Source organism: Solanum verrucosum, unplaced genomic scaffold (genome assembly GCF_900185275.1).
Source record: "Solanum verrucosum unplaced genomic scaffold, falcon-dt-bn FXZP01000013.1, whole genome shotgun sequence".
NCBI classification, from domain to species: Eukaryota; Viridiplantae; Streptophyta; class Magnoliopsida; order Solanales; family Solanaceae; genus Solanum; species Solanum verrucosum.
This window is the reverse complement of record NW_026020061.1, coordinates 79,839-106,858: the sequence shown is the minus strand read 5'-3', so window position 1 is coordinate 106,858 and position 27,020 is coordinate 79,839. Positions and strand designations below refer to the sequence as shown.

General features: G+C 34.1%; 2 protein-coding genes across 2 annotated transcripts; one reads left to right on the top strand and one right to left on the bottom strand.

Moving 5' to 3' along the window:
- The first annotated feature begins 91 nt into the window (after window positions 1-91).
- Window positions 92-21,240, top strand: LOC125823397 (putative receptor-like protein kinase At3g47110). Its single transcript, XM_049502778.1, has 5 exons — window positions 92-102; window positions 294-1,410; window positions 1,497-2,286; window positions 20,349-20,798; window positions 20,876-21,240. The coding sequence occupies exons 1-5, from the start codon at window positions 92-94 to the stop codon at window positions 21,238-21,240; spliced, it is 2,733 nt and encodes a 910-aa protein (XP_049358735.1).
- Window positions 21,241-22,245: 1,005 nt separating this feature from the next.
- Window positions 22,246-25,645, bottom strand: LOC125823394 (E3 ubiquitin-protein ligase AIRP2). The gene is made up of 5 exons (XM_049502776.1): window positions 25,267-25,645; window positions 24,101-24,251; window positions 23,955-24,021; window positions 23,606-23,840; window positions 22,246-22,604 (listed from the first exon to the last, which is right to left on the bottom strand). The coding sequence occupies exons 1-5, from the start codon at window positions 25,329-25,331 to the stop codon at window positions 22,397-22,399; spliced, it is 726 nt and encodes a 241-aa protein (XP_049358733.1). The 5' UTR covers window positions 25,332-25,645; the 3' UTR covers window positions 22,246-22,396.
- Window positions 25,646-27,020: the final 1,375 nt, after the last annotated feature.

The following is a 27,020-nucleotide window of genomic DNA, read 5'->3' as shown; positions in this document are numbered from 1 at the left end:
CCATAAGAGTCTTGAAAATCTATTGTATAATCAAAAAAGGCAATTTTCAAGAATAGCAACTAGTCTAACTTGTTTTCTTTTTATTAGACAAATGGAGCTTCTGTTATACTTGCATCTCTCAATTATTGTTATGTCCATTGCAATCTCAGGTTTTGAATCAACTGATCTATTAGCATGACAAGACTTGAAAAACAGAATAACTGATGATCCACTTCTTGTCATGGCTTCTTGGAATGATCATTCTTCACATTTCTGCAACTGGACTGGTGTAACATGTAATCCTTATAATGCAGAGTTATCAATCTTGATTTGAGTTCACGAAAACTCGTTGGCACCATACCGTCTTCCATTGGCAATCTCAGCTTCCTAACAGGTATACATCTTGAAAACAATACCTTCCATGGTGAAATTCCTCAAGCAATAGGTCTCTTGCTGCAGCTTGAACATCTCAATCTCAGTTCAAATTCTTTTAGTGGAAAAATTCCGACAAATTTAACTTACTGTAAGGAGCTTAGAGTACTTGATTTACGAGCTAATGATCTTGTTGGAAAGATTGTGGATCAACTTAGTTCATTGTCAAAGTTGAACTTCTTAAGACTTAAGAGCAACTCTTTCACAGGAGGCATCCCGTATTGGATAGGAAACTTTTCGTTTTTAAAGTACCTTGACATTTCGAGTAATAGTTTACAAGGACCAATACCTCAGGATCTTGGCCGTTTAATGAGTTTGGAAGTATTTAAAGTGTATGAAAATGAATTATCTGGTACAATCCCTTCGTCGATTCTCAATATTTCTTCCATTTACTATTTCTCTGTTACTCAAAATCTGCTGCATGGACAACTTCCAGCAAATATAGGCTTAACTCTTCCAAACCTTGAAGTATTTGCTGGTGCTGTCAACAGATTCACCGGATGTATTCCTGTTTCATTGGCGAATGCTTCTAGGCTTCACGTGATTGATTTTTCCCAAAATGCACTTACCGGGGATGTGCCATATAGTATAGGAAAACTGAAAAGTTTGGTTAGGCTCAACTTTGAGGTGAACAGACTAGGAGGGAGGGGAAGTTCTGAAGGTTTGAAATTTCTTGATTTCCTAACAAATTGTACAAATATGATAGTACTAAGTTTTGCAGCCAATTACTTTAATGGAGAATTGACTTACTCGATCGCTAATCTTTCAACTGTACTTGAGATACTTACTCTAGGTGACAATAGGATACATGGTACTCTTCCTGCTGGAGTAGGTAGTCTTACTAAGTTGACACTACTAGGAATGGAAAATAACTGTCTCAACGGCAGTGTTCCTGAGATGATAGGTAGACTTAACGGTCTGGAAGGTCTTTATTTGAGTGGAAATGCGTTTTCAGGGACGATACCACTCTCTATTGGTAACTTGACAAAGTTAATCAGTGTATACTTGCAAGAGAATAGACTAGAAGGAATCATATCTCCAGAGTTGGGGAATGTAATATCTTGTCTGTGCTGAACCTTACTAAGAATCATCTTGTTGGGTCCATACCTGAAGAGGTTGCAGGACTATCTTCCCTTTCGATCTCTTTATCGTTGGCAAGTAATTCATTCACTGGACCTTTGCCAAAAGAACTTGGTCAGTTGATAAATCTCAAGGAATTGGATGTGTCACAGAACAAATTATCAGGTGAGATCCCAAGTACTCTAAGCAATTGTCTCGGCTTAGAGCGAATAAATATCAGTAGTAATCTCTTTCAAGGAACTATTCCTCAATCTTTAACAGATTTAAGAAGTTTAGGTGAGATGGATTTCTCAAGGAACAACTTGTCAGGGGAAATACCAGAGGTTCTTGGGAAACTTCCATATCTCCGGAAACTTGACCTTTCATTCAATGAACTTGAAGGTAAGGTTCCAAATGAAGGGATCTTTGCAAATACAAGCGCATTTTCAATCAACGGAAACAATAGACTTTGTGGTGGTGTACCCAACTTACATTTGCCTGAATGCTCTAAAGCTACCAAGCATCTTGATTCAAGAGTACTGCTAGCTGTTATAGTTACTCTTGCATTATCAGTTTTGGTGCTATGTTCCTGTGCTGCTTATTACAAACTCAGCAACTCAAGAAAGGCACAACCTTGGAATGCTGAGCAACTGTTTGAGATACCAAGAACTACATATCGAGCAATACATAGAGCGACAAATGGATTCTCTGATGCAAACTTGGTTGGTAGAGGAAGTTTTGGTTCAGTATACAAAGCACATTTCGATGTTGACAATACAATAATGGCAGTGAAAGTGTTGAACCTACAACAAAGAGGTGCCTTGAGGAGCTTCCTGGATGAATGCAGAACGTTGAGTACTATTAGGCATCGTAATCTTCTCAAAATCAAGACTGCTTGTTCGAGCATTGATCACCAAGGTAATGACTTCAAATGCATAGTTTTTGAGTTCATGACTAACGGAAACCTACATGATTGGTTGCATACAGAAAATGATGATCAGCAACACCAAACAAAGAAGCTGAGTTTCATCCAAAGACTAAACATTGCCGTAGATGTTGCTTCTGCACTTGACTATCTCCACAACCATTGCCAAACACCAATAGCTCACTGTGATCTAAAGCCAAGCAACATACTCCTCGACGAAGATATGTCTGCACATGTTGGTGACTTTGGATTAGCAACATTTCTCCTTGACACATCGAGTAGCAATTCTCGAAGTCCTCAGAGTCCTGCAGCATTAAAGGGTTCTATAGGTTACATCCCAACAGGTACGACGATGTCATTAGTTTACATTTCATAAACGATTAATACATATATCATCTTAAACAAATCTATTTGGTACCTCACAGAGTATGGATCAGGCGGTCAAGCATCCACATTCGGAGATGTTTACAGCTTTGGGATAGTATTGCTAGAGTTATTCATCAGTAGAAAACCAACTGACGCGATGTTTAACGAGAGTCTAAACATTCACAAGTATGTTTCAATGGCTTTGCCAGATCATGTCATGGAGATTGTAGATCCCTCATTGCTCTTGGCAGAGGAAGAGCAAAACATCAATCAAGATGAAGCAACAAGAATGGAAGAATGTTTACACTCAGTTTTGAAAATTGGGCTTACATGTTCTGCATCATCACCAAGAGATAGAATGCCAATAGATACTGTTTTGAGCAAACTTCAAGCAATCAACAAGTCCTTCATTTCAAGTAGATTATAATAAAAATCCTCCCTCTCCGGACTCTTGTTTTACTTTCCTTTTTAGTTCATTTTTTTTAAAATGTGTTTTTCTTTTTTCTGCAACTCTTTCCACTTGGTATTATAAGACCACAGGATCAACGGACATTTTGATACCGTCTAGATTTCTTTATTTTAAAACCACAAACCTCCCTCATCCCTAGGTTTCTATGCCTGGAAAAAATTGAATCCTCCTGAATCAGATATACTATACATCGCACCAAATCGATAATCCAAGTCAAAAAAAAAAAAAAAACCCTACTATAGTTCCGTTTTGTTTTTTGTTTGAGAAAAATTCCATCATAATTAATTTGAGTCTTTTAGTAAATTAATCCGATATTACATGTATACAAGTTTTAAAATTATTTTATATTTATGGTAATATAATTCATAAATATTTCTTAATTTTTTATTTTATTTTTTTGTATTTTAACATATTATTTCAAGCTTGGACTTTGATTTTTAGGATGGTCCAATAAGTTTTATAGTTCATAAATATCAGTAACTCAAATAAAGCTCAAAACCAAACCCTAATCAATATTATTTCTAATAAAAAATATTCAAATACCTGGAATGATAGTAGTATTGGATATCTTTTTTTAATTTTGCATTGATTTATTAAATAACTAGAAATAGTGTATAGTCATGAAATTAATAGTGCTTATTAGTTGTACTTTTTAGATTAGGTTCATTTTCGTTATAACTTATTAATTAATAGTAATATTTATCTTATATGATTTTGTTATCTTTATTGCCGAATATATATGTTATTATAATGACATGACTAAGGACCCCATAAGTTTTGAATCAAGAAAATGACCTTTCATTCTTTTTTTTTTCTTTTTATAGTCTTGTCGTTAGTTTGAAATTAAGGAAATGACCTTCATTGAAGAAGATTGATTAGCGAATAATTAAAGATTGATTAATTAAGGCTCCCATTTCCCAAGTTCCTACTCGGATGGAAGTCACGTGTCATAATTAAAAATTAAATAATTTCTTTGTAATATTTCCTAATTAATGTCAATCTCATAATTCTAGCTAAAATGATCTCAATTCATAAATCTATCTAAAATTTATCTCTTTTTTAAAAACGATTTTTTTCTTTTTTTGTTACTACAAAATCTTTTTCTATTTTGTTCTAAATTTTTTTTTGCAGTTTTGAGTTATTGAAAGAAAAAAAGCTAACATCATCCATTCTTTTTTTTTTAAAATAAAAATAAAATTTGTTAATATTCTTTTTAAAATTTAACATTAATGTTGATTAGTTTTCTAAGGGTTTCCCGTAAGGCCTAAGCGTTAGATGACTATTTCTCTACTGTTTGATGGAAATATAAAGAAGAACACGGAAAAAATTAAAGAACTCCTACATGACCAAAAAAGAGGACAAGAAAAATATCTTTTTAAAAAAAAAAAGAAGAAGAAAAGCTCGCATCAAATGGAAAATAGTGATTTTTTGAAATGACTTCTGAGATAGTAATTTTTAGCTAGAAATATGGATTTGATGTTTTTTAAAAGAAAATAAAGAAATTATTTGCTATTTTAATCATGATTAGGACTTTAATTTAGGTAATTAAATCTCAACCTTTAATTTTTTTATTATGACACATGACTTCCATTCGAATAGGAATTTGAGGAAATGGAGAGAATGCAATGGAGAGGAGCTTTGTCCGAAAATAGACAACCACATAATTTATTTGGACTAAAATTCCTTTATATTTCATGTTTCAATTATGACAGACATGGTTTAATGTATTTGTCCCATATCTAATATTACCTCCGTCCATTTTTAATTGTCATAGTTTCCTTTTTTAGAGTTAATTGATAATAATTTTGACTAACATTTTACGATGTATTTTTTAATCATATTGATATGCAAAAAAAATGGAATTTATAGTACTTTTCGTATAGTTTTTTGAATATCTAAATTTTTTGTTTAAAATATCAAATTAATGTAATCTAATTTAACTTTGAAATTTGTCAAATTGACTTTTGAAAAACGCAACATGACAATTAAAAGTGGACAGAGGGAGTACTTCCTCTGTTTCTATTAGTTTGTCTAATTAATTTTAACTTAACACACATTTTTCAGAAGTAAGGAATTTTTTTTGAGTTTTGTGCTCTAAAACTAAAGATAGTGCTCCCTCCATCCAACTATAGTTGTCCACTATATTATTTTAAATGTCCAACAATATTTGCCCCCTTTATAAATCAATGAATAATTTTACATTTAGTTTCTAATTTACCCTTATCAATTATCATAAATTATAGTCATTGACTCATTTTCCTATTACATTTTTCAAGACATTGTATTTATTATAGGAAAAATCCTTTTAGCCAAAAAAATTGGTCAGAATTTGGCCAGAATGGTATTTTACTTATGTTATTTTACCTTTTTGAACATTTTTACCATTTTAACTTTAATACATTTTAATTAAAAATGGAAAAAAGACCACTTTATTTTAAAATAAAAAAGATATCATAGATTTTTTAATTTTCTGGTTAAATTCTGGCCAAATTTTCTGGTCATTTAGCATTACCATTTATTATATTCAAAGGATGACATAGTAAAATTATTTTTCTATTTATATTTCTTAAGAAATGTGCAAATTCAATAGTGGACAAGTATTGTTGAGCACAGAAAGTATCAAACTTTCCTTTAATATTGTGGTTTTAAATATGTTGATATTTCTAAAGTTAAGGGCAGTAGATCGATCAGATGTGGGCCAAGGCCCGGAGCAGCCGTAGGAGAAACAACAAGTCATTCAATCTATTCTTCAAAGATGGAATGGAGGATCACTTTCTTAATAATTTAAATAGATAGTTCGGCTCACATCAAGGGGAAGCTCTTCATTAACTGAAAGCTTATCGCCTTTGACTCCTCTCATTTAATTTGTTACTTTGTCAAATATGGGAAGTTGAAATTAACAAGTTGTCCAAAAAATAATAGACATTCTTTTGACATGAACTAAAATAAAGTAAGACAAACAAATTAAAATAGAGAAAATAATCATTATTTACGCAAAAGAACAAACTCTATTATTGTTTCATTTTTTTTTCATGCTAACATACTTAAATCATACTCATATCTTAAAAATATGTCTCTATATCCTGTTTAGTATTTTATTTTGGGCTAAATATACTGAATATGTTATTGAATATTTTACTTTGTATCATGAGATGTTAAACTTTCAATCAAGATCAAGCAAGAACAATGGAAGAATGTTTACTTTCGGTTTTGGAAATTGGGCTTACATGTTCTGCATCATCACCAAGAGATAGAATGCCAATAATCACAGCTTTGAGCAAACTTCAAGCAATCAAGAAGTCCTTCTTTTCAAGGAGATTATAATATGAATCAAATGATGAGTTAGTGACAGACTAATTATGTTTATCTTTCATATTTCCTATTTAAACCTTGATATATATATCAAAGAATGCTACATAGTCAACTAGTATGCTAGAATTACAATATAATGCTAATTATTGAACAGGTTACCTACAATCTACATAGTTAACTACCTCCTTTTCGTTAAGTTCCTGTCATGTTGTGGTGCTTTATAGAATTTACCCTATTAATCTAAAGTCGGCAAAGCAAAAAAAGCTTGACGGATATAAGGCAAGAACAACACAATCTGATAATCAGATATGTTGAAGGTCTAGTTGGAATAGAAAACCTGCAACTCTATAGGCAAGTAATCTTTGTTAAAACTGTATTTTATTTGTTATGACTTGCTTAGCTCCACCACTACTCTAACCACAGTAAATTCTCTACTTTTCTCAATTATCATAACAAAAACTCAAGTAAAAAGCATAGAGAAGTTGGTAAAACATCAACTTATAACTATTCCCAACCTTTATTTTATATGAGAAGCTCAATAAGATGGACATACTCTTAATAAGCATAAAAAAGGTCAATTTTTGAATCAGCACTATTAAGCAAATCAGAGTGTCAATATAGAGGCTTATGGGTGTGAGTGTGACATTATCATCTTTTAAGTTACATGGTTCTAAATCAATAATTTAGGCATATTCGATGAATTTCTTAAGACAGATACAATGTATGAACCAAAGTTATTGGATTCGGACAAATCCATAACCAACACCCTAGCTCTGCCCCTAAGTTTCTATGCCTGCAAAAATTAGAATCCTCCAGGATCAGATATACCATACAGTCATTGCATAACTCTAATGATTTAATGAATGGCCTATGTGATGGCTGATGTGTACTCAAACATGTTTGAGGATTCAGATTATCGACATGTGCCTGATAGAGGTTGACTTTAGCAAGACTACTAACATTGGATGAAGAATGAAAAATGTCTATAAAGTCCAGATAATATTTGCAAACGTAATCATGAAGATAGAAACATTCATTTATCATAGCAAATAGTAATTAAATATCCGAAATTTGGAAGGACTTATTCAGAACCCAGCTATGCAAAACCTTCATAAATAAAACACCAAAGGATGTGGTAAGTGGATGGAGCTGATCCTCTCTTAATACGGATTAGTCAGGCTCCAATGCGGCCGATGATTGTTCTCTTTAATTCAATTTCGAATCATGGTTTTTCATCAGATAATTATAAGATTTGTCTTCTCAATTCTATTGGTTTGGTCCTCATCATCAGTTAGGGCTACTAATTCAACTCAATGCGATCAGCACTGTGGAGCTGGTTCTATTGGTCCGCATCCGCATGTTCCTTATCCGTTTGGGTTCTCGGAGGGTTGTGGGATCCGCTTGAATTGTACAGAAATTACTGGAGACATCAGAATTGGAGAATATCTAATACAGAATGTGACTTCAGATACTCTGATGGTCAACTTCCCGGTAAATTGTAGCCGTCCGATTGAGGATCTTCAGCAATTAGATGGAAGCAACTATGGTGTGACTTGGAGAAACGGGCTTCTTCTACAGAATTGTAAAGTTCCGAGGAGTGACTGTACTTTACCGTCGGAACTTTTAAGCGCACGATTGAACATACAGTCATGTGATTCAAAGAAAGAGAATATCAGTTGTTATTCAGAGGCGAGTGGTGATTATTTGGATTACCGGAATATAGGGTGTGGAATTGTGACGTCATCCACCTTGATTGATATGAAGAACAGCTCTCCGATGCTCCTGGAGTTTCAGACGATCGAATTGGCGTGGGGATTGGAAGGTGATTGTGCATGTCATGAAGATGCAAATTGTACAAACATTTTTCTTCTGGGGAATCGAAACGGTTTCCGGTGCCGGTGTAAACATGGATTCATCGGTGATGGTTTCCGCGACGGTGATGGGTGCCGGAAAGGTTCGTTCAACTATCTCCTCTGTCTCATATTAAATAGTCATTTTATCCAAGATTTCGAGATGATGTGTGCACTATTATGAAAAAGTGGATCTAATTTGTTTGACATTTAGGTTCTTATTATTAAAACATATATCATTTAACAAAAAATATATGATTTTGAAGGGGATCACGGGTTCACGTGAACCCAGTGACCCCTCCTGCATACGTCTCTGACTAAATCAGGATAGAATTAAATGATTTTTTTTTTATTTTACCCCTACAATTAATATGATGTTTGAAAGTTTAAACAAATTTTGAAGGTTGGAAAAAATAAAAATGAATGTAGCAGAAAGGTGAATGAATTCTTGGTGATTATATGACACAAGAAAAAATGATACTGAGAGAGAAAAAAAGAGTAGGAAATTATAGACTTGTTTGACTCCAATATGGTGAATGTGATTGCTGACGAGGTTTGAATTATTCTACTCTGAAATTATCAATTAGATGATTCCTAGTCAACGGATTATAAAGGACACCACATGATCACTGAGTGTCCACAAGTTTGAACAGTGTATTGTAGCTCATCTCTTCATGGTGAACACCACTGGGAAATCAGATTAATGGGAGTTGAGTGAACCACTAGTGGCCTTACTCCACAAGTATGAAATAGTCTATAATGAACCTAAGGCCTTACCACCAATCAGAGCAATGGATCATTCCATTCCGCTGAAACCAGGAGGTTTGCATGTGAGTCTAAGGCCCTACAGGTATAACCATTACTAGAAGGAAGAGATGGAAAAATAGGTTAAGGAGATACTTGGGACTAGGATTATTCGGCAAAGCCAGTCTCTAGTTTTTTTTCCTGTCCTCTTAGTGAAGAAGGATGAAACATGGAGGTTTTGTGTGGACTATAGAGGCTTGAATGAGATCACTGTGAAAGATAAATATCCAATTCCTATTGTAGACAACCTATTGGATGAGCTTCATGTAGCTGCTCTCTCCTCCAAAATTGACTTGAGTGATGGATACCGGTCATCAGATAGGATGAAGCATGAAGATGTGCATACGACAGCATTTAGAACTCACATGAGACACTATGAGTTCAGAGTCATGCCATTTGAAGTCACCAATGCTCCTGGACCTTCAAGCACTGATGAATCATATCTTCCAACCACTACTTGGGAGGTTTGTCTTGGTATTTTTTAATGATATTCTTTTACATAGCAACACAATTCTTGATCACTTGCAACACTTGGACGCAGGCGTTTGACACACTACAGGAACAAAAGTGGTTGGCCAAGAGATCCAAGTGTTCATTTGGACAAGCACAAGTGGAATACTTGAGCCATGTAATCACTGCACAAGGAGACTCTACAGATCTTACCAAAGTTTTGGCCATGATAGACTGGCCTACACCCAAAACTGTCAGAGCTCTCATGGGATTTTTGGGGCTTACTGGTTAATACAGTAAGTATGTTGAAAATTATGGGAACATATGCAGGCCTTTGACTGACGTGCTCAAGAAGGATGCCTTCCGCTGGAACTCTACAGCTGATGAAGCCTTTGAGCAGTTTAAGCAAGCAATGTCCACCACACCTGTTCTGTCCCTGACTAATTATTCTCAGGAGGTTTATGGTGCACTCACTCCTCAGACTTTACAATTCAAGGGTTCAACCCTAGAATGATGTTCTTCAACATACAAACCAACACCTTTAATTTACTCATATTTATCCACAATTCACCTAATAACCACCATAAGTGATCAAAGATCTTTCCTTTTGAAGTTTCCTCAAAATTCCTGCTCAATTGATCTTAGGTTGATTTTCAAAAATCTAGGGATTTGGATGATAACTTGGTGTTAATCTCTTGTTAGAATGATACAATAATCTTAGGAATGGACTAGGAACTCAACTTAGATGATTGTGGAAGCCCCAGGACATTTTTCTCCTCAAGGGGTAATGTCATGAGCTGAATAAGCAACCGAGTGAAGAAAAAAGAAACAAATTGTAACACACGGAAATGACTCACATTAGCTTTGAATTATTGAGCGTGGACGATTGTGATCAACTGGCGAGACTTATAACAAACTTCCAGAAATGAGCTACAGGAATAACTAATTTTTGGTATCAGTTACCTCTCCTCTCTCTCTCTCTCAATATCTTCTCCCCTTTTCTGTCTTTTTCCTCCTCTCATTACTTCTTCTCTCTCTTGTTCCTGGTATAACATTCATGGAGATTATGCCGTATCTACCTAGATATACTTTTAGTTCTATTTTCAATTACAGTATTTCCTATCTTGTAGTTTACCCTTTTCAGTTGTTAGTCGAAATACAGAAAAATTGCCCAAAATTGTCTTTACTTTTCGAATCTATTACATTGTTCTTCAATTTCTTTCAGAACGTTCTAAAGCTAAGCACCTTCATCCAAGAGTGTGGATAGCTGTTATTGTTCCTGTTGCACTCTCAGTTCTGGTGCTATGTTCCTGTGGTGCTTATTACAGGCTCAGAAACTCAAGAAAGGCACAGCCTTGGATCGATGGGAAGCTAGAACAGATACCAAGAACTACATATCGAGAAATACTTGGAGCAACGGATGGTTTCTCTGAGGATAACTTGGTAGGTACAGGAAGTTTTGGCTCAGTATTTAAAGCGCATTTCCATGGTGAGAATACAATAATGGCAGTGAAAGTGTTGAACCTACAACAAAGAGGTGCCTTGAGGAGCTTCCTGGATGAATGTAGAGCTTTGAGAAATATAAGGCATCGTAATCTTCTCAAAATCAAGACTGCTTGTTCAAGCATTGATCACCAAGGTAATGACTTCAAATGCCTAGTTTTTGAGTTCATGACTAATGGAAACCTACACAATTGGTTGCATCCAGAAAAATATGACCAGCAACACCAAACAAAGAAACTGACCTTTATCCATAGACTAAACATTGCCATAGATGTTGCTTCTGCACTTGACTATCTCCACAACTACTGTCAAACACCAATAGTTCATTGTGATCTAAAACCAAGCAACATACTCCTCGATGAAGATATGTCTGCCCATGTTGGTGACTTTGGATTAGCAACATTTCTCTTTGACACATCAAGCAATTCTTGGAATCATCAGATTTCTGCAGCACTAAAGGGTTCTATAGGTTACATCCCAACAGGTACATTTTCTTATATACATATATCATCCTCCTAAATAAATTTTTTACCTTTTATATGCATAGATCATCCTAAAGAAAATTGATTTGGTACCTCGCTCGCAGAGTATGGATCAGGTGTTCAAGCATCGACACGTGGAGATGTTTACAGCTATGGAATAGTGTTACTAGAGTTATTCATCTGTAGAAGACCAACCGATCCGATGTTTCACGAGAATCTAGATATCCACAAGTATGTTTCAATGGCTTTGCCTGCACATGTCATGGAAATTATAGACCCTATATTGCTTTTGGCAGAGGAAGAAAAAAACATCAAGCAAGATCAAGCAAGAAGAATGGAAGAATTTTTACTCTCAGTTTTGGAAATTGGGCTTACATGTTCTGCATCATCACCAAGAGATAGAATGCCAATGAACACAGTTTTGAGCAAACTTCAAGCTATCAAAAAGTCCTTCCTTTCAAGGAGATTGGAATATGAATTAGATGATAAATAAGTAGGTGAAAGACTAATACAACAAGTTGATATATAAATTTTTCCTAAATAATATATGTTGAAATTGAATTAGTAACCAAACAATGAATAAAACAATGCGAAGTTTTTGTTCCAGGATCATTTCAGCTAATACAGCAAGTGTTTTTATTACTTGTAGCATCATATATATCCAAACATGGATTTTCCTATATTTTCTTAACTCCATCCAAAAAAAAATCTAGCACACCCTTACATTTTGTATGGATAATTGTTACCTATTGTTGCATATTGTATTGTATCTTTTTCTGAATACAATGTTTGGATAAATTGTTTCATTCTCCATTGTTATATATGTCATACATCAACAATTTGAATCATAAATTTACAAGAAAAGTAAGGCATGAGGTAGAGGTACTATGAAAAAGTTGGGTAAAGGATAAAATGTGATTATTAAATAATAAGTAAAGACAAAGTGAGAAGAAATTAAGGTAACGACGTGATCACACCAAATCGATCGTTAGCTAATAAGAATTGAAACAATATGATATAATAAAATTTAAGTAGCAATTAAAACAAATATCGTATTTAAACTAATAATGCAATGCAATACAATACAATACAATACAACGGTTAACAAACCAACCAAACAAAGTGTAAGGTGCCATATCAAGGGGTAAAAATCAACATAATATGTTGTTTTTTTAAATCTTGTGTGATGATGTTTGACTGGGTAAAGAATTAAAGATTAAAGAAGACTCTTTTGAAATTTGTATTTAAAATAAAGGGTAGATATAATTTATTTGGATATAAATCATTTTATGAAGAGTAAAATGAGAAATTTTAAGTTAAATTGTATTACTACTAATATAGAAGTGTCTCATTTTTTTATGGACCGGCTAATAAAGAAAATAGTTTTCTTGTTAGTCTGTTTAAAAAAAATGTCTTTTTCTTTTTTGGCAACTCTTTTGTAATTTCAATTTTTCGTGTTACATGTTTAAGTCCACAAGATTAAAAGACATTTTGGTATATTCTATCTATCATAAATTTAATATCATAATTATCAAATCAAAAACAGACAAACAAATTAAAATGAAGTAGATGATAAGAATGACAGATTATACATGTTTATTTTTATCTGTCATATTTCCTTGATTAACTATTGATGTTAATAAGAGAATGCTACATAGTGAACTTGTTGCCCGGAATGCTACATATTTGTTTCGATTTGGTATTTAAAACAAAAAACCCAATCATAATTGATATCAAAATCAAATCAACTCGACATTATGGATGTGTTTGGTAGGAAGGAAAATGTTTTCCTAGAAAATGTTTTCTTGGAAAACAAGTAGATTTTTGACTTATTTTCTCATGTTTGGTTGTTGAGTAGAAAATATTTTTTAGTGTTTAATTTATGAATGAAAAATATTTTTGAGAAAATCTCTTTTATTTTTAATAGAGAGTAGAAAATGATTATTGAAATTGAAATTGAAAATATTTTTGAAAAACAAACTTAAATTTATTTTTTTTGGAGGGGGGTGGGGGACTGGTAGGGGGTCGTGGGTAGGAGTGGTATGTGTGTGTGTAGGGGGGAATAAAAATTTGAAATTGAAAATATTTTTAAAAGCAAAATTTAATTATTATTTTTTTGGGGGGGGGGGGGTGTCGAGGGTGGGGGGTGTGGTGAAAATTAAAAATTTGAAATTGAAATTATTTTTTAAAAATAAACTTTAAATTATTTTTTTTTGGGAGGGAGGGGGGCTGGTAGGGGGTTGAGGGTAGGGATGGGGTGGGGTGAAAAAAAATAAAAAAATGAAATATTTTTTAAAAATAAATTATAATTTTTTTTTTGGGGGGATGGGGTGGGGGAGGTTAGGGGGCTGGCGGGGTAGGGATGAGGTAAAAAAAATAAATTGAAGTTGAAAATATTTTTTAATAAATAAACTTTAAATTTATTTTTTCAACAAAAAAATTGTAATATGAAGTTGGAGGAAAGTTTTGGAAAATGTTTTCCTTAATTTTTTAAGGGAAGTCATTGTCATTAAATTTGAGGAAAAATAGTTGATTTGGAAAACTTTTCCAAAACATTTTACCCAATCAAACATGAGAAAATTGGAAAATAAGTTTTAAAATTACTTTATATATAAAATATTTATTGGAATATAATTTATAAATATTTTTTTATGTTTTATATAGTTTTTTGAATTTTAACGTATTATTTCAATCTTGGTCTTTAATTTTTAGGATGATCTTATAAGTTTTATAGTTCATAAATATTAGTAACTTAAATTCATAAATATTAGTAACTTAAATAAAAAAAATGGGGTCGAAGTTAAGTTTCTATTGAATTGAGTAAGATTCTTTTGAATAGAAAATGCCCATGAAAAAGAATTAGTTCAAAATCAAACCATAATCAATATTATCAGCAACAAAAAAGATATTCAAACTCTAGGAATAACAGTAGTCTTGGATATCTATATTTTAGTTTTGCATTGATGTAGTAAAGTATAACTAGGACTAGTGTTTAGTCATGAAATTAATAGTACTTATTAAAATGATGACTAATTTAATTAGTACCTTTTGCATTACGTTCATTTTCATTATAATTTATTAGGTAATATTATATTATATTATTTCCACTATCTTTATTGTTGAATATATATATGTTATTATAATGACATGACTAAGGACCCCCTAAGTCTTGAATAAAGAATATGACATTTCATTCATTTATTTTTTCTTTTTATATTCTTGTCGTTAGTTTGAATGACATGATCGATTACCGACTAATTAAAGATTTATTAATTAAGGCACCCACTTATTCAGGGTAGTAATTTGAGGATGAAAATAGATCACAGCTAACCACAAAATTTATTTGGATAAAAATTCCTTTATATTTTATGTTTCAATTATGACTGACATCGTTTAATGTATTTGTCCCATATTTAATACTCTCTCCGTTTTAATTAATTTATCTGATTTTATCTTGACATAAAAAATTTTAAAATAAAGATTTTTTTAAAAATTTTATGATGCTGCCTACTTTGTCAAATGTGAGAAGTTGAAATAAATAAGTTATCAAAAAAGGAAAGAGATATTCTTCTGATAGGGACTAAGAAAAAAAGTAAAACAAACAAAGTATAATAGAGAAAATAGCCATTATCTACGCAAAAGAACAAACTCTATTATTGACTTATTGTTTCCTTTTTTTTCATGCTAACGTCCTTAAATCAAACTCATATCTTAAAAATATGTTTAGTATTTTATTTTGTGCTAAACTCACTTCTATGATTACTGAGTTTGTTATTGTATATTTTACTTTGTATCATGAGATATTAAACTATCAACTATTTTAGTACGAAAAGGAAATTGCCTGGTGCTGCTAGCCGTTGTTAGGGATGGCAATGGAGCGGGGTGGGGCGGTTGCAGGGCAAACCCGTATAAACCCGCGAAGATTCAAACCGCCCACCCCGCCCCTCCCCGCTTAGCAAAATGTTATGTTTTCAGCCCGCCCCGCTCCGCCCTATATAGACCCACCCTGCTCCGCCCCAAAATAACATTTTAAAGAAAAAAACTTAGTGACACAATTAATAAAATTCATCAAATTAAAAATCAACACATAGTATTTATTTTATTGAAATATTTTCAAAGATTATGACACAGTAGCATACGATTGAATAATTTTACTAATATGTAATAAATATGTTATATACAGTACCGCACTATATCACCAACTTATATATAAGAATGGCAAAAGTCCAAAACAGGAACAATTAAATTGGAGACCAAAAAGTGATTCCATTTCAGTGATTATAAAATAGAGTTATGAATATTATTAGAGATTTTTTTTTAAAAGGGTACTGTCGACATGTCTTCTAGCATATTCAAATTGTTCACGTTTAGTACAAGTAGTTCTTCAAATGAAAAGTAGAACTAACCCACACCCGCATGAAATCCCTCAAAAACTAATTCAACCTGCCCCGCCCTACACCCACATAAAGGCAGCTCCGCCCCACCCCCGCATAAGAGAAAACCCGCCCCACCCCGTCCCATTGCCATCCCTAGTCGTTGTTTTGTTCCATAAACAACAGAAATGTTTTTTTCTATCTGGTGGTCAGTATCCGGCTATCCACATTGGAGTCCTACTATTCTGGATATGCACCACATAGAACGCCATTTGAGGGAAGTGCTCCCTATTAAAGAAAAATATACTCAAAACTCGAATCCGAGACCTCTGATTAAGGGAGAAGCATCCGTTCCACCACATCACTAGGTGGGAAGAGAAATGTTGATCATATGAAATTTTTTTCAAAAAACATGACGTTAATTAGTTTAGTGCTAAAATTAGCCCCTTCATAAATTAAACTTGACAGGCACAACTCTATGCAACAAGCCAATTGGTAAAATATTTGGTCACTCTCAAACAAATTTTGCATTTATTAGCATTTATACATATTAGTTGGAACTTGGAAGAGTCTTGAAAATAATTGTATCATGATTCAGATTATTAGAAAATGAAAGCTTATGTTATCTCTTCTTACAAGCAAGAAACAGCAACTAGTAACTTATTCAGGCTAGTATTTTGAGCATGAAACATCAACTTTATCTTTCATGTTTCAATTATGACTGACATGGTTTAATGTATTATTCCCATATTTAATACTTCCACCGTTTTAATTCGTTTGTCTGGTTTTAGAGAAGATAAATGAATCTTGTGATCTTAAACTAAAAATAGGTAGAAAGTACCAAAATTTCTTTTAAACTTGTGGTTTTAAACATATCATGCGGAAAGTTAAAACTTGAAAAGTTGTCATAAAGGAAAAGACATTCGTTTGAAACAGACTAAAAAATAAGTAAGATAAACCGATTAAAACTCACAGAGTAGTCATTATCTACCTAGAAGAACAAACTCTATTATTGTTTCATTATTTTTTTTATGCTAACTTACTTGTGTGATTACACGTGGTATGTTGCTGATCGTGGTGTCTGGGCACGTCTTCGCCCACCTTGACTAATTCCATGGGATATCTGCCACCTTCCACCAGTAACTGGTACCAGGTAATCTATCCACCAAGGCTAGAACAGACGAGAAGAATCACCTAGTGATTTTGTCTCTGCTGGAATATAAACTCGAGAGACCTCATAGTTCTCAACATTTTATTCACCACTAGGTCATACCCTTGAGGTGATGCTAGTCATTATTTTTATTTTTTTCTATGACCGTGGTATTTGGGCCAACTTTCGCACACCTCAACTAATATCACAGGCAGTGACGGAGCCAGAAATTTCACAAAGGGTGTCCATGAATAGCACAACAAAAGCTCTTGAACTAGTGAGATAACACACGAGCACTTCCTCATGCCAAGGAGGTGAAACCACTAGGCTATAACAACTTGTTATGTTAAAGGTGTCCAAAATATGTTATTTAATCATTTCGTGTATCATTTTACTTGTATATACGATATTTTTTTCCGACGAATGGTGTCCAATTGGACACCCTGACCACCATGTGGCTATGCCACTGATCACGGGATACTTGCCACCTATCATCTCCCTTCAACAACAAGTACCAACTAATTCTGTCCACTAAGGCTAGGACAGATTATTACAAGAATCACCTAATATTTTTTTTAATCTATATTGAGTTTTGAACCTGACACCTCAGAGTTCTCACCTAGTCGTTATTTTGTTCAGTAAACAAGGGACATGTTGATCTCATACATGAAAGGGAAGCTGTCATATGAAAAAATTTCAAAAAATATGACGTTAGTTTTGTGCTAAAATTAGATCATTCATGAAAACTTGACTGGCACAACAATATGCAACAAGCCAATTGGTAAAAAGGTTTTGTCACTCTCAGTCTATCCAACAAATTTGCATTTATTAGCATTTATACATGTTAGTTGGAACTTGAAAGAGCCCTGAAAATTATTGCATGATTCAGATTATTATAAGAAAAGGAAAGTTTACATTCTTTCTTCTTACAAGCATAAAACAGCAACTAGCTAGTTTCTAAAAAATCCAGCACAAATGAGGCAGTTGTATCTAAAATCCAATTCCATGTGGCTTTTGTTGTTATATTTCCAGTACTCAATTATTATGATGTCCATTGCAATCTCAGGTCTCAAATCGACTGATCAATTAGCACTACAAGACTTGAAAAGCAGAATAACAGAGGATCCACTTCATGTCATGGCTTCTTGGAATGAGCACTCTTCCCATTTCTGCAACTGGACTGGTGTAACATGTAGTCCTGAAAATGGCAGAGTTACGTTTCTTGATTTGAGTTCGCAACAACTTGCTGGCACCATACCGTCTTCCATTGGTAATCTCAGTTTCCTTACAGGTATTGATCTTGGAAACAATAGTTTCCGCGGTGAAATTCCTCAAGCAATAGGCCGCCTGTTGCAGCTGCAACATTTAAATGCTAGTTACAATTATTTTAGTGGAAAAATTCCTACTAATTTAACTTACTGTAAGGAACTTAGAGTACTTCATCTACAATCTAATGAACTTGTTGGGAAAATTGTGGATCAACTAAGTTCATTGTCAAAGCTGTATTTGTTTAAACTGAAAAGGAACTCACTTGAAGGAGGCATCCCGCGTTGGTTAGGAAACTTTTCGTCTTTAGAGTTCCTTGACATTTCGGGTAATAGTCTACAAGGACCAATACCTGAGGATCTTGGGCGTCTAACGAAGTTGTTAGTGTTTCATGTGAACTCTAACGAATTATCTGGTACAATCCCTTCATCGATTTTCAATCTTTCTTCCATATACTATTTCTCTGTTACACAAAATCTACTGCATGGACAACTTCCAGCAGATGTAGGCCTCACTCTTCCAAACCTTGAAGCATTTTCTGGCGCTGTCAACAGTTTCACCGGACCTATTCCTGTTTCATTGGCGAATGCTTCTAAGCTTCGCGTGATTGATTTTTCCCAAAATAAACTTACTGGGGATGTGCCAACTAGTTTTGGAAAGTTGGAAATGTTGGTTAGGCTTAACTTTGAGGCGAATAGACTAGGCGGGAGGGGAAGTTATGAGGGTTTGAGATTTCTTGATTCCTTAACCAATTGTACACATCTGATGGTAATGAGTTTCGCAACCAATAACTTTAGGGGAGAATTGCCTTACTCAATCACTAATCTTTCAACTGTACTTGAGATTTTCTCTCTAGGTCACAATAGGCTGCATGGTACTCTTCCAGCTGGAATAGACAACCTTATTAGTTTGATGCTACTAGGAATGGACGGAAACTACCTCAATGGGAGTGTGCCTGAATCTATAGGTAAGCTTGAATATCTTGAACGTCTCTATTTGAACGGAAATGCATTTTCTGGGAAGATACCATCCTCTATTGGTAACTTGTCATTGTTAAATACTCTAAATCTGGACGAAAATAGACTAGAAGGAAGCATACCTCCGGAGTTGGGGAAGTGTAAGGTCTTGTCAACATTAAACCTTACTAGGAATAATCTCGTTGGCTCCATACCGAAAGAGGTTGCAGGATTATCTTCCCTTTCAATTTCTTTATCATTGGGAAGTAATTCTTTGACTGGATCCTTGCCAAAAGAACTTGATCAGTTGATAAATCTCGAGGAATTGGATTTATCACAGAACAAGTTATCTGGTGAGATTTCAAGCACCCTCAGCAATTGCCTCCACTTAGAGAGAGTATATATTAGTAATAATCTCTTACAAGGAACCATTCCTCAATCCTTTACAAGTTTAAAAGGATTGGAAGAGGTAAATTTTTCGCGGAACAACTTGTCAGGGGAAATACCGGAGTTTCTTGGGAAACTTTCATATCTCAGAAAACTGGACCTTTCATTCAATGAATTTAAAGGTGAGGTGCCAAATGAAGGGGTTTTTTCCAATACAAGTGCAATTTCAATCAAAGGAAACAGGAAGCTTTGTGGAGGTGTTTCCGACTTGCATTTGCCTGAATGCTCCGAAGCACCTTAATTCAAGAGTGTGGATATATGTTAGTGTTCCTGTTGCACTCTTAGCTTTGGTGCTATGTTGTTGTGGTGCTTATTACAGGCTCAGAAACTCAAGAAAGGCACACCCTTGGATCGAACAGCTAGCCCAGATACCAAGAACTACATATCGAGAAATACTTAGAGCAACGGATGGTTTCTCTGAGGATAACTTGGTAGGTACAGGAAGTTTTGGTTCAGTATATAAAGCGCATTTCCATGGTGAGGAAACAATAATGGCAGTGAAAGTATTGAACTTACTACAAAGAGGGGCCTTGAAGAGCTTCTTGGATGAATGCAGAGCTTTGAGAAATATAAGGCATCGTAATCTTCTCAAAATCAAGACTGCTTGTTCAAGCATTGATCACCAAGGTAATGACTTCAAATGCCTAGTTTTTGAGTTCATGACTAACGGAAACCTACACGATTGGTTGCATCCAGAAAATGATGACCAGCAACACCAAACAAAGAAGCTGACCTTCATCCAAAGGCTAAACATTGCCATAGATGTTGCTTCTGCACTCGACTATCTCCACAACCACTGTCAAACACCGATAGTCCATTGTGATCTAAAACCAAGCAACATACTCCTCGATGAAGATATGTCTGCCCATGTTGGTGACTTTGGATTAGCAACATTTCTCCTTGACACATCAAGCAATTCTTGGAGTCATCAGATTTCTGCAGCACTAAAGGGTTCTATAGGTTACATCCCAACAGGTACAACGATGTCACTAGTTTACATTTTATATTCAGTCATATATCATTCTGCAGAAAATTGATTTAGTACCTTGCAGAGTACGGATCAGGCAGCCAACCATCCACACTTGGAGATGTTTACAGCTTTGGAATAGTGTTGCTAGAGTTGTTCATCTGTAAAAGGCCAACTGATGCAATTTTCAACGAGAGTCTAAACATTCACAAGTATGTTTCAACAGCTTTGCCTGAACATGTCATGGAGATAGTAGATCCCTTATTGCTCTTGGCAGAGGAAGAGCAAAACATCAATCAAGATCAAGCAAGAAGAGTGGAAGAATGTTTACACTCGGTTTTGGAAATCGGGCTTACATGCTCTGCATCATCATCAAGAGATAGAGCACCAATAGACACTATTTTGAGCAAACTTCAAGCAATCCGGGAATCCTTCCTTACAAGTAGATGATAATATGAATTACTGTTTATGTTTCATGTTTCTTATATTAAAGCCTTGTTAGCGTATCGAAGTTTGTAAACAGATCTAAGTTGTTTTGATTCAAACAGGCAAGAACAGTACATAATCTTATAAGCAAATCTGCTGAATAATGACTAAATATCTTACATTTTATTCCCAACTTTAGTTTTACATTAGAAAGCTAATAGTATGCTATGCATTCTTGTTACAAAGATGTTTACTCCTAACAAAATTAAATAAATAGTCATAGCAACATATTAATTAGTCATTCCCTACAGAGAATTGAATGAAGTCTATTTTTGTTTCTTTCTTTTTCAATTCAGTCGACATACTAAATTAAGTACTCCTGATACAATATAGCCTACCAATATTGAACATTTCAAAAAGGACCTACTAAACATATTTTTGGAAGTGTTCTTTCAATACATACCAGTCAAGTTCATATTAAATATGTCTGTCCCATTTGATGAGATATTATCCAAAATAGTATGTCTTGACCACGTTCTTGAACTTAAAAGTAATCTTTTCTATTCGGCAACCACTATCATTAGCTATCACCATCATCCATCACAACTATCAACCAACAACAACTATCACCATCAACCTCGTCAATCACACCATCACCACTAGCTACTAGCCACATCTAACCATTAGCCAACATCATCCCCAATCAGTATTCACAACCTCCATTGCTAGCCATCACAATTCACCACCACCAACCACCACTGCTAGCCATCACCAGTTACCATTGGATGGATTGACTTCTCCTTCATACGTAAAGTATAGCTGCTGCTGTCTTCTTACTCTTGATAGCCTGTCTGAACTATGATTCTTACCTAGTTCAGAGTTAAAGTTGACACCATTGGTCAGACTGCTATCATTCATGGAAATGTTGAAAATACCAAGAGAAGTGTCTTGTGTTGTATCAATTGAACATAAAACTAGATAGCCATGAAACAAACTAGAAAGACGAAAAAGACAAGTATGAAATGCTTCTTTAAGAATGAAAAATATGGTGCAATCAATTACATATCAATACATTTGCTGGTAATGACCCAGAAAACTGTACATATGTGCATGTTCGAAAAAAATCATATACAAACAGAATGCCTGGTATGTACTGCCTACCTAACCTAAGTAATCTTTATCAATAATTACGATGATAAGAGACAAGTGCTGGATCTGGATAGACAACAGGCAATTTATCGATGTACATGAGAAGCCTCTTCATATTTTCCCTCGTTATTGTGGACAAGTCTTTGATGTCACATATGTTGGTGTATATCCAAAGCTCTCCGGAATCCACCCTTTTGAGACTATCTCGACAGAAAGGGCATGACTGAGATCGGGCACGCCTACAGCAACCATGTAACACTGATAAATTATTCAAGTAGAAGATAAGCTAATAAAGAACACAAAAAAATAGGATAACTATTATTTGCATAAGCACGGGTCCTATTATGAGAGCATAACAAGTATTCTCCCGTGTTTTTTCCCTCTGAAACCCCTGATAAAAAGCACTAAGCAGAAGACCTTTCAGAGACCAATCAAGCATAAATTCTCTTCACAGATTAGATTAAGACTTGTCACCGCAAGAAAATCAACCTTACCAGAATCACCCTAGAATCCAAATCAACAGAACACTGGCTCACCGAGAAAGTTTTCAAGAGATGCTTCACCAATTTTATCTACATACTAGCAGAATTTAGGATAAAAGTCGCCCAGAAGGTAACAAGCCATGTGATATTTAACCAAGAGAATATGTAAAATCTTTCATTACTTGTCCAAACTGCTGCTCAAAGCAGTGGCGGAGGCAAGATTCTCACCAAGAGAGTTCATTATCTACTATATGTACAAAAAAAAAAGTTGGCTTTATATATATAGTGTGATTTTCGGGCGAAGGGGTTTAAGATGAAGTCCCTTCAGCTCCGCCCTGGCTTAAAGTAGGACTTCCGTTATTTTAAGCCAAAAGACAATTCCTTCAAATGCATTGCTGGACCACAAAATCTTATGGGTGATAAAATTTGTGAGCATCTGCATACTCTATATGTGTCCATCATTAAAGACAGGTATATCAAAGTAAATTCAATCCACACACTCAATCAAAAAAGAAATTATGCAATGATCTGGCAGTTGTCACCAACTCAGAACCCAAAAGCTTCCTGAACAATTAATTTTTATTTTTAGTTTCTCCCTCAGCGTACATAATATTGTATGCAGGGTGTTAGCTACACGCATAGTCAAAAAGGACCAGAGGAACAAAGATTGTTTAAGTATACCATTTACTAAACTAAATATAGTATGCACGAAGTAACAGAAAGGTGGGAAATCTAACAGATTAGAGAAGTTGGCTCACCAATTTCTATAACACTTCATGCATAAAGAGTGATTGCAGGAGGGTAACACAACCTTTGTATTCATTTCCATGCAGATACCGCATTCCTCCTCTCTCTCTATTTCGATTTCAGACAGCTTACCTTTGCTTGTCTCATCACCTCTTCTGTATTTGGTTGCACATATCTCTCGTTGCTTCCTATCATCAATGTCAGTGATTCCCCTTTGAAGTTGCAACAAAGAGGGAAATATCACCCCTGTTCAATGACAACACAACTCAATGAACACCATACTTATAAGAAACAAAAGAAATTGAAATGCCGTACAACGTAATTTGAGGAGACTAAATAAGAACATCCAAGTTGACGCACCATAGAACTGTTTTATACTAGCTTTTCTCTCATGAATATACATGCTTGTCTTACCATCCTCATAAGCCTGCAATAGACATCATATGGAAACTTTCATACCAAGAAAGCTGAAAGACAGACGCAACAAGAAAAATGGGAAAAATTACCTTATAAATATGGATCCTAAGCAATCCTAGAGCACCAGCAAAGTGACAGTCAGTCCACTGAACAAGAAACAGAAATATATGAGCACAGGGACTGTACGATAGTCTCATCTGAAGGCTAGCACCATCATATTCTCTTGGATAATCCGAAGCCCTGTATATCTCAAAAAAATCAGTCATGTCCAAACATACCACACAAAATGCTTCAAACATTCACACAAAAAGGGTACAAATTTCTTATTTTCAGGGGAGGGGGAAACCAGTAGTGGAGGCAGAATTTCCAAGTAACGGATTTTCATCATCTACTTTATAGACATTAAAAAAAAATGTCTTGTATTACAGTGCGATTTTCCGGTGCCCCCACCCCAGCTCCATACACAAGGTACTTGTGAGGTATCCACTCATTCACACAGTATAGCTCAATACAGAGGACAAGGATTCTCAAAATACAAAATGTTTTTGCCTGGAATTCTAGTTTGCAGAACATATCAGCTAATAGGTTAAATACCACTATTACAAAGGATAAATGAATCATAAGAATCAAATATATCAACAGAACATTCAAGCAGCAGGAACGTCTTCTCCATACTCCAGCTTACAGTCAATCCTGATTTTCCAAAACTAGGAAAAATAAGCACCAAAGGTATGGTCTAGTCAATGAAGTGAATCGAGAACCACGAGGTCTCAAATACAAATAACAACACAGACAGCAAAAAAAAAAAAAAAGCACTAGGAAATTTCTTGGCACATAATCCCGTAACAGAGGAGCGCGAAAACGCAAACTTAGCCCACCAACACCACGGTTATAATTTTTTTTTTTAAGAAAAAACAAAAGAACGAGCTTAATTATCACAAAGAAGAAAGTACAGAGAATCACTCAATAATTAGGCAAATTAACACTAAATTTCCAAATTAAGGGTTTTAACTTCACAGAAATTCTATTAGCTTGAAACAATAAATTCAAAGAAATAAAAATCCCAAATTTACCAGATAACTCCGTCGTCCATCGAAGCTAAAACAGATAGAAAAAAAATAACGTCTTTGATGTAAAATCACCGATTAATGATCAAATTAACACATATCTGTACCGATAGTTTGATTATACGAAAAAAAATAAAAAATTGTGGTACTAGGCAAATACAAAAAGGGGAAGAATATAGAAAACATACAGAGTATTAGCATGCTGAATATCAGTTTCAAGTGCTTTGAGTGAATCTTTAAAAGACTTCCTCATCACTCCTATAATATTCCCATTCAACAACAAAAAAGCCTCTTCCACTCTGACCTCTGTTATATACTGATTTGATCAGAAGAATTCTGCAGATTATTCGATTGAACCGATGAGGAAGGAGGTGGAAGAGGGCCCCCGGGTGGTTGTAGAGAAGCTGCTCACTCAAAAACACTTTGCCTTGCACAGCACGCTTCTTCCTGCTTATACTGAAGGAAAAAAAATCTCAACTATTGAGTACAAATTATCAACTCTCATGGCTTTTGTAGAACACCATTGATGCTATGCTAGGGCTGATTTTGAACTTCAATTTTAACTAATTGCCCTATTTTGACGGATATTTAATTCTTCTTCTTAAAATACATTGATATTTATTCTTCAACATAATAAATAAATATGTTTTTAATTTCATCTTATCTGCTATTTATGTCTTTTACTTTTGAAAGTACAATAAAACCTTATTTAATTAATCAATAGATTAATAATTAATTTAAAGTATTTTTGAGAAATAAATTATGTGTCATAGTTATTGAATTCATATAGAAATAAATTGTCTAATAGTACACTGTATATGTATGATTCATTGTAATATACTCCCTCCGTCCCATTTTATGTGGCAACATTTGACCGGGCACGGAGTTTAAGAAATAAATAAAGACTTTGAAATGTTTACCAAATTGCCCTTTTAAAAAGTAGACTCAATTTCTCTCTCCTCATAAATGTATTGGAGTATTATTTTAAGATTAAGTGGGACCAACAAGGATAAAAAAGGAATTGTACCTTTAAATACTTTCCATATAAGGAAATGTGACATTCTTTTTGGGACTGACCAAAAAGGAAATGTTGCCACATAAAATGGGACAGAGGGAGTATATATTTTTTTGTTAATGGATTCATTGTAAAATAAATTCAATAATTCATTGTAAAAATAAACTCATTATACATGATGTTCATTGTTTCTTAGTAATCAAATATTATTCATTGAATCTTCATCAGAAACCATATTCAAAAATGGCTTTTCATTTTATAGGTGTCACAAAATCTACAATTATGGATCAAACAAGTAAGAATTATGTGAGTACAAAAGAGATCATTCCATACGCTCAAAAAGTAGGTCACTTGTTCAGTTTCAAAATGAACAGAGTTTTTTGTGTTTTTCATTTTTATTTAAAAAATAAATACAGTAGTATTTTGATTAATAAAATATCAATTATATTTTTTAATTTTTTTATCTTTATATAAATAATTATATAACCAAGAAATCATTAAAAATCTAATTTTTTTAACATATTTACTAAAGATAAATAAGTAATTAAACTTTTAAAAGGTACTTATATTTTTAAACTAAAAACACCACTTATTTCGTAACGGGGGAGTATGTGAAGTTTGTAGAGTTATGGGGATTTGTAGTGTACTTGCCAACAACATTTGTAATTATAAAGATATCATCATGTTAAAGAAACTATACGTGGACGTATGGAGTTTGTGTTCAAAAAAGACAAATGTTGGAAGAATCATGAACATCAACCAACCCACCAACATCAAAATGATGAAGAGGTTATCACTAATAAAGATGTGGAGCAACGGATAAGATTATCTCTTTAATTAAAGTCTTGATTTTATATTTTGAATATAAAAAATTCTTCAGTGAAAAAACTTTTGTAATAAATTCTATATTAAAAAAAATATTTAAAA